The 13819-nt window shown below is 41.2% G+C and overlaps 1 protein-coding gene across 6 annotated transcripts in view; it reads right to left on the reverse strand.

The window, feature by feature from the left end:
- Window positions 1–242: 242 nt before the first annotated feature.
- Window positions 243–13819, reverse strand: part of wrn (WRN RecQ like helicase) — a 137170-nt gene continuing 123593 nt past the window's right edge. For all 6 annotated transcript variants that reach the window (XM_038792676.1, XM_038792672.1, XM_038792675.1 and 3 more), the window contains 2 exons: window positions 9803–9958; window positions 243–1916 (listed from right to left, as the gene is read on the reverse strand). In XM_038792676.1, the coding sequence (XP_038648604.1) occupies window positions 1800–1916; window positions 9803–9958 (273 nt within the window). In that variant the 3' untranslated portion in view covers window positions 243–1799. The remainder of the gene's footprint in view (window positions 1917–9802; window positions 9959–13819) is intronic.

Below are 13819 nucleotides of genomic sequence, written 5' to 3' on the forward strand. Positions count from 1 at the left end.
TACCTGGCACGTGTGGATGTAAATGTTACTTGCCACTTGTCAGTCCAAGCCTGGATATTGTCCAGGTCTTGCTGCATTTGGACATGTTCTGCTTCAGTATTCGAGGAGTCGCAGATGGTGCTGAACATTGTGCAATCAGTGTAAGCTGGAAAAGCATTGTCAGAATTCCAGGACCTTACATGATCAGAACTTCCATAATTGTTCTGGGCTTAATAAGCATGAGTTAAACCAATTAGCACCAGTGGTGGATAGAAACTTATTTATTGCCAATTAACTTTATCCGACAACAAACTGACTTGTTCCAAAAAATACAAAGAGAACATTGTATCATATATACTCAGTCTGCTGCCATGCAGACCTACTAAGTGCTGACATTTATCTCATGTTTACTGTTAGGCATTTTGCCCCATTTTAATAAAGGTGGCAAAACACAGTATAAATCCCTTTGGAGTTTATTGTTTCAGCACTATTTACAAGAATCTTCCTACATTCTGTCCAAAAAGAGAGTCAAAGAAAACTGTGCCCATCTCTCTAGTTCAGTTATGTGTGGACCTAAAACAGTCCATATTTAGAAATGTTCTGCAAATAACATCTCTCCCGTATGCATTGACAGTTTCCCCCCCATGGTTCATGGGGCCTCCAAATACCTCAGGACAAGAAAAAGTGAACATTTGACCGGTGCTAAGATTCTGAAGGTTAGTTGCGACTGAGGAGTACTTCACAGCAACTTAAGATCACCACACCCACATTTCCCCCTGACATGAGGAAATGCTTGAGCACAACTTGACATTGTTCTTGATTGCACGACTAAAACTGGGAAATTCTCCACACGGGAAAGCAATTCCACATGTTCTAACATTTTGTGGCAAAGTGCATCAATGCTTCACAACACGATGGCACTTTCATAATCTTACAAAAATGAATACAGAAGCACAAAGTAATAACTATTATCTGATGAATATTCAATGTCTTTTGCGTGAAAACAAAATCATATGATGGTCATAAGTGCTAACATTTGCACAGTTGACTTGTAGTTAAGGAAAAACTGGATAAAAGATGTATTTTGCATGAAGACATCATATTTAGAAATGTTCTGCAAATAACATCCTTATGGCACCAGTTTAATATGTTGTTTTTATTCCTTTTTAACTTATGTAGCAGAGTTAACAGAATTATCCTCAGTACATGTCATGCAACAATGCAGCTCTTCTGGACAGTCTGCCAGAATCCTTCAAGGATCACAAACTGACAGTGGCCATGAGTAGCACAAGGATGTGCTCTCAAAGCATTTGTTGCAGTACAGAATCTTACTGTAAAATACAGACCAAGACTTTCAAAACAAACGAGAAACTACCATCATGAAAAAAATCCCCTTTGTTACTCATGCTATTGCAGAAATGATCCCACTTACACTGCATTTCCAAAAGCATAAGCAGTGGAGAATAGTCTTCTGCTGGAGCATTCAGCAGTATATATTAATGGATCTAACAATAGCAACGAAACAGCCATTGTGAATATTTTTGCAATGCATAAAGAGTGTAATTAAAAGCAACTTAATGGTGAGTTCTGATCTTCAAAATTTTGATAAAAATAAAAAATTTAGTACAGCAAAATTATTATCTTGCTATTTTCTGCTGCGTTTCTCCATCCCTAGCTGAATGTTCCTAACCGAGGTGTATCCAGCTAAATTAGGATGTTTGCAAAACATGTGAAATGCAGAGCCTGTCCCGAATGGTTTGCTTTTGTTTTTCCAAGATGGGTTGAGTAGTGATGATAGATTTAGGACAGTAAAATAAGGTTCAATTGAAAAGTCCTTTCTCTTTTTTCACTTTCTTCTTGGTGGTACAGGAGCTTTTCTGTGGATTTGAAGAGCTAATCCAATCTGGGAGCTTCCTTTTTATTGACTGACTGCAGCCCTGAAAGACACAAAGATACAATTGACACTTGGCCTTAATTGCCGATGGTACAGCTTTGATGTTCAAGAATCCAATCTGAATTACAGTAAAACCTGTACTACAATCATCGGCATGACTCTGCTACTTGCCCATTGCACTCAAAAACATTTTGGACCCAATCAAGATATGCTACAGTTCAATCTAATTATCCTCTATTTATACCATTCACCTTTATTTTCTTTATCTGACACTTCATCCATTAATTACATTTTGTTCAGCTATGCCATTCGCAAGCAACTCCCAGGAGAACAGAGGAAATGCTTTAGGGAGCTTCAAAGCATCCCTGAAGAGGTCAAACATCCCCACCAACTCATGGGAAACCCTGACTTCGACTGCCCAGAATGGAGAAGGTTAATTTGGGAAGGCACTGAACACTGATCAAGATTTCATCGGGAACGTGCAGAGGTGAAGTCAAGTGGTGGGGGGAACGAACAAACCACCCAGCTACCCAGCCCTTCAAGCACCACATGTGGCAGAATGTGCAGATTGCACACTGCACTTATCAGCCATTTCAGAACCCACCGAACTGGAGTGGAAGCAAGTCATCCTTAGTCCCCAGAGACCGCCCAAGAAGAGGATAAAACGATCAGCCATCAAGGACTAATATGATTCAGGGATGCTAGTTCAAATCAAGGACAAAGTCCTTCACAATAGCGGGTGACAATCAAGAATTGTCAAAATTAGTGCTACGGTGTTATCAGTTAGTGAACCTACCTCAGCAGACTTGCACACTAGTGACTGATACATATATTGTAAATACCTCAGTGCACAGGGTTGATACTAACTAATATTGCAAAAATAATATGCTGCAAATTCGAAATTTGATTCATACTTCTCACTTAAACTGCCTGGGAAGCAGAGAGTCCCTTGGAGTAAGCTGACTGCTCCATGCTGAGCCTGTGCTACAAGAAATACACATTTGGCAAAGTTTCACAGGTTTAGGTGTTATGTACAATCCCCCATTGTCATGATCAGCCTGCATTTCCACACGATTCTCAAACTTGCAGGCAAGGTAACAGTGGCAAATGTAGCTCACTTCTCAAGAAGACGTGCATCTCAAAATCATGGACTACAAAAGCAAAGTTGAGAGTTAATACCGTAAACATTCTTCAGCGCATTATTACCTTGAAGGTGAGGTGATCTACAAGCATAAACCTAGCAACCAGTAATGTTTAATACAGAAAGGAAAGCGAGTGCCTCGTCAGCCAGCTCACCAGGACATGGTATCATGCTTCTTCAAATTAATGTCCTCAATTAATTATTTATTCACAAGAGCCTGGAAATTTTATTACTTTTAATTTTTTTAACCTTCTGTTGGAAGTGATAATTTTGCAACACATTATTTGTTTTAATACTTCTGTAATTAGCTTATTTGCCATTGTTGCTCAGATGTTTATTGTACATACAAGTTAATGAGCCATTGTCTGAAAGAGTGTTATTCAAATAATCACTTGCCTATGGAGGTTAAGGAAGGGATAGGAGAACAATTTTCGATGATTTTTCTCTCGTAATTGGCCTTTTTAAAATGAGGTTTCTCACCTCTCCCAGAAGATTGCTCTGGTGGGTGGGGACTGTTCTAATTATGGGACGGTGGGCATCAAAACTATTTGGGAGAGGCTAGATGACCCTCTCTGTGGCTCAGTGGCAGCCTGAGTCAAAAGGTTGTGGGTTAAGGCCCGCCCCAAAAACTTGGCAGAGAAAATAGGCTGGTGCTTCAGTACTGTATTGTCAGGAGAGCCCACCTTTTGGAAGAGACATTAGAATCAGGGTTTGCCACTCAGCTGAATGTAAACAAACCCATGACCACTATTCAAAGATGGGCAGGGAAGCTTTCCCAGTGACACGACCAATACTTTTCACTCAACCAACAACTAAAACGAAGGTTTTGTGCTGAACACAAATTTGCTTCTCCATGTCCCAATACAACATTGGCTACACTTCAGAAGTACTTGATTGGCTGTACAGTACTTTGGGGCACAAGTACATTAGTGTTTGGGTGCTTCACAACCTGAAGTTGTGAAAGGCACAATGTAATTGCAAGCTTTTTTCTTTTAAATTAATTACACCTCAGAACTGCAATTTCTAAATGAGAGTAGAAAAGTGCAATTATCCTTAATCAGCAGAGAGTACACTATTCCTGCCCCTTTGTCTCTCACATATATCTCTTTTCATTTTTCAGAATACAGAAGGACACAATTACATCACTAGATAATAATAGGGAAGTGTAGAATGATTACATTTTGTTCAAAGTATTTCCCTAATTGTAAACTGGAAAGTCAAAAACATTAGATTAACTTTTTTAAAAATCAAGTTCTTTAACCCAGCGAGGTGCTGGATTCAATGCATATCTTGGTCAAGGTCAAGGTCAGTCTTTAAATGTTGATGTCAATTGAGGTTAATTGCAGTTGGTGAAGGAAGCTTGCAAATTTTATTTGTCTGCTGAGAGAACAGCAGGGGTATCTTAGTTGCTCAAGTTGCAAACAGAATGAAAAATCAGTTTTTTTTTCATCAAATAATTGCAATTTTTTTTTTTCCCCCTACATTGGGTCTCGGGATCCTTGCGTCTTATTAAGCTATTGTTTCTGGGTAGGAATTCTTCTGTATTTTAAAAATGACCATCTCTTTAAAAAGGATTGAAAGAAACGTGCAAGAGATATTTGTCTAAAATCCCTTCTGATCAATTTTAAAACAGGCCAACTCCATAACAATTTAAAATGGTTTCTGTTCTTCTTGGTGAAAGGGTTGAGTACAGAGTCACCTGTGAGTGGTGGATTAATTTGGTCTGATACTTCAGGAATCGGATTTTTCTCTCAGGCAACATTAAATCTGATGGAAGAATACAGAAGAATCAATCTTGGGCCTGGCTACAGTTATGTCCAATCTTGTTTGACTAGCCATTTTTAGAATCAATTTCACTGTTAGGTCGCTTGTCTTCCTTTATGCTACAATGGATGTCAACACAGAGATATATAACCAGGCTATGCCACATTCTTTACTTTCTTAACTCTGTGATGCTATACGAGTCAGAAAAATAATAGTTCATTGAGATTTGTTGCCATGTAAAGTTTTTCCTCGTGAATTTGTGCTCGTATGTTACTGAAGAAGCCAACTTCAGAATATGTTTTGTAACAGATGAAATACAGGCAAGTGCAATATTAATCTGCCAATGTATTCTTGCTTCTGTATAATTTGACTGAGCTGTATGATCTGCCAGCATAGTTGTTCTACGGAACCTCAGATAACTCCAGAGATCGGCATACAGAGACTGAAGAATATATCATTATTACAGGTACCTTCTATTTATTATTCAGTGAGAATGGCTGTGACTGATCCGCTGTACGCACTGAGTCAGTTGCATTATTTCTGATGCATATAATGTAACAGTCCAGTTCTGTGGCATCGCCTTATTGGCTTCCACTCCAACCTGCGCCAACATTCAGTTGATCTACAGGTCGAGTATCCTTTGTCCAAAACCCTTTGGGCCAATTGTATTTCGGATTTCAGATAATTTTGATTTTTGGATCCAAGTATAAATTTACATTACAACGGACTAAGTCTCAGCTAGTTAGTCTAAAGTAAATAAAATGGCTAGAAAAATAAGATGCATCAGTGAATAATAAGTACACGGTATCTGTAATAAGTTTCTTTTTGAGATGTTCACTACAAATACCGCAAGGTAAACAGTGCAGACAAACAACTAGACTTCCCGGGCTAAAGGTCAATGAAATTCACAAAGGTGCAGTTTTTGGATTTGTTTGATTTTTGGATTTACAGATAAAGTGTATAATGATGTCTTCTTCTGTCTCTGACTGCCCACCTCTGGAGCGATCTGAAATACCATCCTTAGTATTCTCCTACATGATGTCTTTTGGTAGTTTTCTGTAGACATGGATCAGCAGCCATGCAATGCCAACTCTTCCTCTTCAGGACAACCTAGACTCCACCAGAAACACTCTTCTGCCTGACTGCTCAGGTCATGAACAGGCAAGAACCTGCTCCACCTTATCAGCAAACCGACATTACCCTAATCAACCGCTTACACAAATCCCTAAATTCCTCATTCTACACTTACGAATGTTCTCCATAAATCTCTCAACCAAATCCCATATCCTATTAGGTGGTGAAGGTCACGGCTTGAGAGGTGCTTCCAAAGAAGCATTTGTGACTTGCCATTGTGTAACTTATAGATAGTACACTCTGGAGGCACTGTAAGCAGTGCCGGAGGGAGTGGACATCTGAATTAGCAGGTGGGGCATTGAAAAAACAGACTTAGCCACCATGGATGGTGTCAAGTTTTTTGAATGCTGCTGGTACCAATGATCCCTCGAAGCTGCATGCATGGATACACATCAATCGAGGAGTTAGCACGCACACCATTCACAAGCTGGTGTCGCCCTTTTAGTTACTGCAGGTTCCCATATCAGCTGAGGTTATTTTTGAAGACCCCGCCTTCTCAACCACCAGGTATCATAACTAGTCTGCAGATACTCAACTGGAATGGGCTTTAGATTAACGTTGTGTGAAAACTGCAGATAATGTAGAATATAGTGAACCTTTCCATGCTTGAGGAAGATAAGACTCAACCACACACCATTCCACAAGTTATATCACTTGACATTATAAGCCTAACTCTTGAATTTTTTCCTTAAACTTATCAAGGTCTCAACTTCAGACAACATAATAATTTGAATTCGAAATCAAAGCATTCAATAAACATGCCATCAACTGAAAGCAGTTCAGTTCTGGATACAAAATCTGATTCCTCTTTTGTGACAGTACGTGAAGCAGAAGACTGCTGGCTTGGCTTACAGCCAAGGTCAGAAAGAACAATGTTTAATCGAGCCAGTGCATATGATCACCTAATCCATACAGGCCTTCTGTAGCAAGCCCTGCATCAGAGGGAAAAGAAGAAACTTGTTCAGTAACAGCACCAGTAGGTCTCCTGAAGGAATAGGAGTCGGTCATCAGGCCCGTGAGCCGTGAACTGATATGTGATTTTAAAAGTCACTAAAAACTCCCCATTTGTAGCAAAAGAAAAATCACATTTGTCCCCTCAGCGTTTTCCTCTCTCCTATGACAAATTTTGTTTTGGTTTCATTCTCCTTCAAAACCACGCAAAACACCTAACAAAACATGGGAGTCGCAAATTAGAGATGTTGCAGAAGGGTGTTGGCCTGGAGGCCAGGAGAACACCATTTCTCTTTATGGACAAGCTCGCTGGTGAATTCTGAATTACCCTTTTGGAATTTCGACTTAGCTGAATCATGTGAAATTGGGTAGCAAAAATCAATCACAAAAATTCATGAAATGGTGTTTTGTTGAAGCTTTCCCCATCTACCTGTGACAAGTAGAAGGATGACGCTCTTCACTCAGTTCAATCATTTTTCCCAGAGGATGCCATCGTTTTCTGCACATTCATCCCATCATTAATCAAGATTATAATCACGCGTGTACGATAATGCGGCATCATATAAAATGCCTTTATGTACTCTTCCAATTCCACAACTTCAAGGAGTCGTGTGACAAAGATGTGCTATTGTCGCATTGTGCTTAAACTCCGATCAAAGCTTTCCCTCATGGTTGACCTAGTTTGACAAAATTGCATGTTGTTTCTACATAAAGTAATAGCAGTCTAACACAGGAATTCAAAATAATTGTATAAATTGAACATAGCAAAATACAACTAAAAGTCTGATGAGGCTGTGAATTGTTTTAAGAACTCCTCTGAATTGCAAAAGTGTTTGGTTGTAGTTTGCAACTCAATTGCAGCTGTTAAACTATCAAGCGTGTTGCGAAAATATATCGACAGTTCAAACAAAATGCTTGCCTGCTACAAAATGCAAGGATATCTGTATAGATGGATGAATTTCATGAGACTCCTGTAGCTACGCTATATGTACTAACCTTGGACTGACTTCTCAGGAGCTGGCCCTGTTGTCAAAGTGACTGCCTAGTCTGTGCCTCTTCCAATCACTCAGTGTCACAGCGGATGGCTTTGGCTGGTGACTGAATGTTGATTAATGTTACCAGCTCCATTGTGGTTGTCACTGGGCCTGCTGAATGTTTTGAGATTCTTGAAATAGTAAAGCAATGAGCAATGCATGGTGGATGCAGTGATAAATTATTCTGAAAATGTACTAAACTGGTTTTCTCCAGCCTTTGCATAAATTCAATGCAAATACTGACACAGTAGGCTATATAATTCCCTTACATTAATCTTCAATCTGTCATACTAATTTGCTCTGTAGTTTTGGATCATTTCCTGATGGAAATTGATGGAGTTAATATTCATTTTGTTTTTACTTCATTCATTCCTTCTGCATGTTAGTATTCAGAGCAACATTATCTACATTGTTGCAATGGGCATGGATATTTGAATAGTGGAAATAGCTGATACAATGAATAAAGTCAATATACCACAGTATATTGATCAGAAACTCAGGGGGTATGTGTTCATGTAACACTGTGACGAGTCGTGAATTTGATTCTATGAAATGTGGTCATGTGGCTGAAAGCAGAAAAAATGACCATGAAACCTGAACTGTGGTTAAAAGGCCGAGTGATTCACGTGTCATTTGGGAAGAGGACCTACTCTCCAGACCTGTCAGGGGCACATCCGACTCCAGTCCATAATGTTTGACTATTTATCTTGGGATAGTAAACACCTATATTTATATAGCGCATTTCATGCAATTAAATGTCCTAAGGTGCTTCACAGGAGCATTATAAAACAAAGTATGTGCGACACCCAGTGTTGCCTTTTTCTGTGGCTCTGCTGTAACTACGGCAGTCAGTGGGTTTGCCCTTCTTTATTTGATATCTATATTCTAATGCTCAGAATCGGCAGGTACCAAATGATACCACCACAAGGTTCAACCGGCTATCGATCAAAGAGCCAAACACCAGTTTGTTCAAGGTCAAGGGCACTTTATTTATGCAACATACACTACTAGTTAACTACACCTATCGACTAAGACAACCTGTACTTAATTTCAGGCACCCGGCCTAGGTCAGAGGAACAGTGACCGTTGTTCGATTCTGGATCTATCGAGTCTGGTGAAGTAGCTGCTGCTCAGCTAGGCTCATCTGTCTGGGAGAGGGCATTGCACTTGGACTTGCTTCTGGTGGTGTTGCACTTAACCGAGTTATGATCACTAACCGAGTTATGATCACTATCACCAAAGTGCTCACCTACATCTAAATCTAACACCTGGCCGGGTTCATTACCCAGTACCAAATCCAATGTGGCCTCGCCCCTTGTTGGCCTGTCTACATACTGTGTCAGAAAACCCTCCTGCACACACTGCACAAAAACTGACCCATCTATAGTACTCGAACTATAGTATTTCCAGTCAATATTTGGAAAGTTAAAGTCCCCCATAACAACTACCCTGTTACTCTCGCTCCTGTCAAGAATCATCTTTGCAATCCTTTCCTCTACATCTCTGGAACTATTCGGAGGTCTATAGACAACTCCCAACAGGGTTGGATATAGAGAGGCATTGTAGGGTTGGATATAGAGAGGCATGGCTAAGGAAGGATCTTAAAACAAAGATGAAACATTTTTTAAAGGATGTTGCTTGACTGGAACTGTAATATACTAATTTCTAAAGGTTACGTAATAATAAGATAATGTGAAGCTATTTTACATCATTGCTCTTGGGCTTACTGGATTTTGTACACACAACATTTTTGTATACAGTATTAAGAAATGCAGTTACTATCAAACAAAAGGTGTGTGAATGCGTGAAAGAATTGCATGGACCTGAATCATTCAGCACAGGTTATCTCAATCCATAAAGTCTCACATAAATGGTCGTCAAATAAACTGTCTCACTTTGTCTCACCTCTGTCTGTGAATCATCAAACAAATCATCTACAGATGCATCAATCGATGGCTGGTTCCATGATGCTAAACTAATAGAGGATATGCTTTTCTGAATGCTCTGACTCCCGTCAACTGGCTGACTGGAAGTCCCGGCAGGTTTTTCTGCATCCTTCCCCTGGAGAGAATAAATTGCAGATTTTTAGTTGGAGTAATGTTTGAATCAGGAGCAAGCTTGCTTCTTCATTACCACTATTTGTACGAACATGGCACGATTCATATAAAAAACAAAAGGTTCCCAAGGGCTTCACAGAGGCATAAACAAAACACTATGTCAATCCAAAAGAAGAGCTACCAGAAGCGGTATCCACAAACCTGGGCAGGGGTGAGATTTTAAGATGGATGTTAAAGTTGGAGAGGACAATGGCAAGATTTGGGGCTGGATTCTCCGTTTGGGAGACTATGTACTGACGCCGGCATGATAACAGTGGTGTTTTATACCCGAAAAAATGGCGCAAAAGCTGCACCGATCCTCCGTCTAGTGGGGAGCCAGCAGGCACACAGCTTAGAGCCCCCGGGTTTAGCTGCGGATACGACCGGAGAATTGCCGGGTCCATGGCCGCGCATGTGCACGGCGGCGGCCTCCTGTGACCGCGCTGCGCAACGTCACCCCGGCCGCACACGGACCCAGCCTGCCAAAAACTGCTCCCCTTTGGCCAGGCTCGCCGCCCCCTGTCCATCCCTCACCAGTGCACCCAACCTGCCCGTGGATCAGCTCCCCCCCCCCCACCCTGACTGTGGCGGCACTGGACACAGTCCGCAGCTGCCACGCTGGGTTCCCGAAAAAAAAAGCACAGCGCCCCACGCCGGCCTATCGGGGGCGGAGCATCGGGGGAGTGTCTCAGGTGACGTCCTGAGGCCGTCCCGACGGCGTATGCCGTTTTGGGGAGGGCGGAGCATCACAAAAGCGGCGCCGTCTCCGAAATCGGCGGCAACGGGGATTCTCCGGCCGATCGCCTGAGTCGGAGACCGGAGAATCCCACCCTTAGAGTCTGAATTCCAGAGCGAGAGTCTGAGGTGACTGATGGCACAGCTGTCAATGGTGGAACCAAGAATATCGACCCAAAGGATTCTTTTAATTTTGCTCACTTCTACAAAACAACAAAAATTATTACTTGAGACTCTAATTGTATTTTGTTAAAATCAGTATTTACAGTTGATTGACCAATCCATGTCTTTCCATGGTTCACACCAGTGTAATGGTACGAAACAGGTTATCCCAAAAAATACCTCATTCATAAAATATCTAAACGAACATTCCCAAACATCTCAAAATGGTCATAACGCAAAAGTGCAATAATATTCAACTTTTCTTCACGGAGCATGTTGCACTCTGGGGTGCCTCAATGCAATCGAATTGACTATATACTTTCAATGCCAAGCAGACTGCCCAAGAGGTACTACGCGTATACTAGCCTCTCCGCTTACTACGGCTTAAAAGCCTCAGACAGCAGTCTTTCCCCATCATGCCTTTATGGTGGCTTCCCCAGCTTTAGTGCTTCCCTCAACACGTACTGCTGGACCTTGGAATGTGCCAGTCTGCAACTCTCGGCCAGGACACCTCTTTGCACTGAAAGACCAATAAGTTTTGGATAGACTAAAGAGTCAAATAAATAGCAATGCATAATGGAAGCTTTCATCAATGTGATAGAAGGACATTTGAAGTGCCTGTCAGTTCAACATCACGGTTTATGCTTCAATCACACAAGGAGAGCTTACAATGTAATTCACACAAGAGTCAAGAAAACCAAACCAATTTACTGATTAAACAGAAAAGGTAATGGCAACCTGTAGGCACAAAGCAGTGTTGCTCCAATACATCACAACCTTTTACGATGCAGATTCATGTCAATGATTCCTCCATACAGCAACACCCTAATCTCGGCCAAGCTGTCGGATCAAAGTGCTCCTTTTCAGAACGTACAGAAAATCAGAGGGTAGGTCAACTCAGGCTATTCTTAGGAATCGGAGGGTGGTCGCTTACATATAAATACAGGAAGTATCAAAGATCATCTGGCAACTCTCTTGAAGATTGATGCACACCAGAGAGAAGGTTCAAGACAATGGAAAAGGAAAGTGTGTGTATGCATGCAGGGAGAAGAGAATTAATTAAACATGGTACACTGCACTAAAATATAACGGCGATCAAGACATACATAAATCCACCTAACAGAAACAGAGATCGAGTGACAAATTGTCAACTGTATAAGAAAGGGCGAGGGGCAACAAGCTATGCTAGGAGTTGTTTATAGGCCATCAAATAGTAGTGGTAGTGTAGGGCATGGTTTTAATCAGGTTATTAAAGGTACATGTAACAAGAGTAATACAGTAATCATGGGGGACTTCAATCTCCATGTAGACTGGGTAAACCTAATTAGCACTAATGTGAAGAACAAATTCCTGAGATGTATATGCAATGGTTTTCTATAACAGCATGTTGAGAACCCAACTAAAGAAAATGCTATTTTAGATCTTGTATAGTGCAATGTGGAAGGAAAGAAATTAATAATCTAATTGTAAAGGAGCCTTTAAGGAAAAGTGACCCAGGTTCAATTCCAGGTGATGGTCTGTGTGGAGTTTGCACATTCTCCCCGTGTCTGCATGGGTTTCCTCCGAGCGCTCTGGTTTCCTCCCAGAGTTTACAGGTTAGTGGATTAGTCATGATCAATGCGTGAAGTTATGGGGATGGGGTGGGGGAGTGAGCCCAGGTAGAGTGCTCTTTGAGAGCAATCTAAACAAAGGAAACTGAAGATGTGGTGGCTGGCTGAGGTACATTGGGAAGTTACATCAAAAGGTGACAGTAGACAGGCAATGGCTAACATTTAAAGAATTAATAATTAGGGGCAGCACGGTAGCATGGTGGTTAGCATAAATGCTTCACAGCTCCAGGGTCCCAGGTTCGATTCCCGGCTGGGTCACTGTCTGTGTGGAGTCTGCACGTCCTCCCCGTGTGTGCGTGGGTTTCCTCCGGGTGCTCCGGTTTCCTCCCACAGTCCAAAGATGTGCGGGCTAGGTGGATTGGCCATGCTAAATTGCCCGTAGTGTCCTAAAAAGTAAGGTTAAGGGGGGGGTTGTTGGGTTACGGGTATAGGGTGGATACATGGGTTTGAGTAGGGTGATCATGGCTCGGCACAACATCGAGGGCCGAAGGGCCTGTTCTGTGCTGTACTGTTCTATGTTCTACATGGTTTGCAACAAAATTGCATTCCTTTAAGGCATCAAAAACCAGCAGTAAAAGTGATCTAACCATGGCTACCAAGTGAAATTCAAGTAAACAAAATACTGCGGATGCTGAAATCTGAAACAAAAATAGAGAATGCTTGAAAAACTCCACAAGTCTGGCACCATCTGTAGGGAGAGAAAACTGAGCTAATGTTTCGAATCCGTTTGACTCTTCGTTGGAAAGAATAATGAAAGATTCTATTAAATCAAAGGAAGTTGCCAAAAACAAAGTAGTAAGCCTGAAGATTGGGAGAATTTTAAAATTCAGCAAATGAGAACCAAGAAATGAATAAAAGGAAAAATAGAATATGAAAGTAAACTAGCGAGGAAAATAAAAATGGGCGGCGAAAACCTCTTTCGATATGGAAAATGGAAAAGATGTGGAAAGACAAGTATGGGTCCATTACGGACAGAGAATGGAGAATTTATAATGGGTGTTAAGTAATCGGCAGAAAATCTAAGCAAATACTTTGTGTCTGTCTTCGCAGAGGAAAATACCAAAACTTCCTTGAAATATTAGGGAGTCAAGGGACGAGTGAGATTGAGGACCTGAATGAAATCAGTATTTGTAGGAAATTAGTATTTGTAAAGAAGTAGTGGAGACATTTATGGGACTGGTGACAACCTACATCCTAGAATGTTGAAAGAGGTGGTTGTAGAGATAATGGACGAATTGGTGATAATCTTTCAGAATTCTATAGATTCTGGAATGGTGCCTGCAGATTAGAAGGTAGCAAATGTAACCCCGTTATTTAAG

This window comes from Scyliorhinus canicula, chromosome 3 (assembly GCF_902713615.1).
Source record: "Scyliorhinus canicula chromosome 3, sScyCan1.1, whole genome shotgun sequence".
Classification (NCBI taxonomy): domain Eukaryota; kingdom Metazoa; phylum Chordata; class Chondrichthyes; order Carcharhiniformes; family Scyliorhinidae; genus Scyliorhinus; species Scyliorhinus canicula.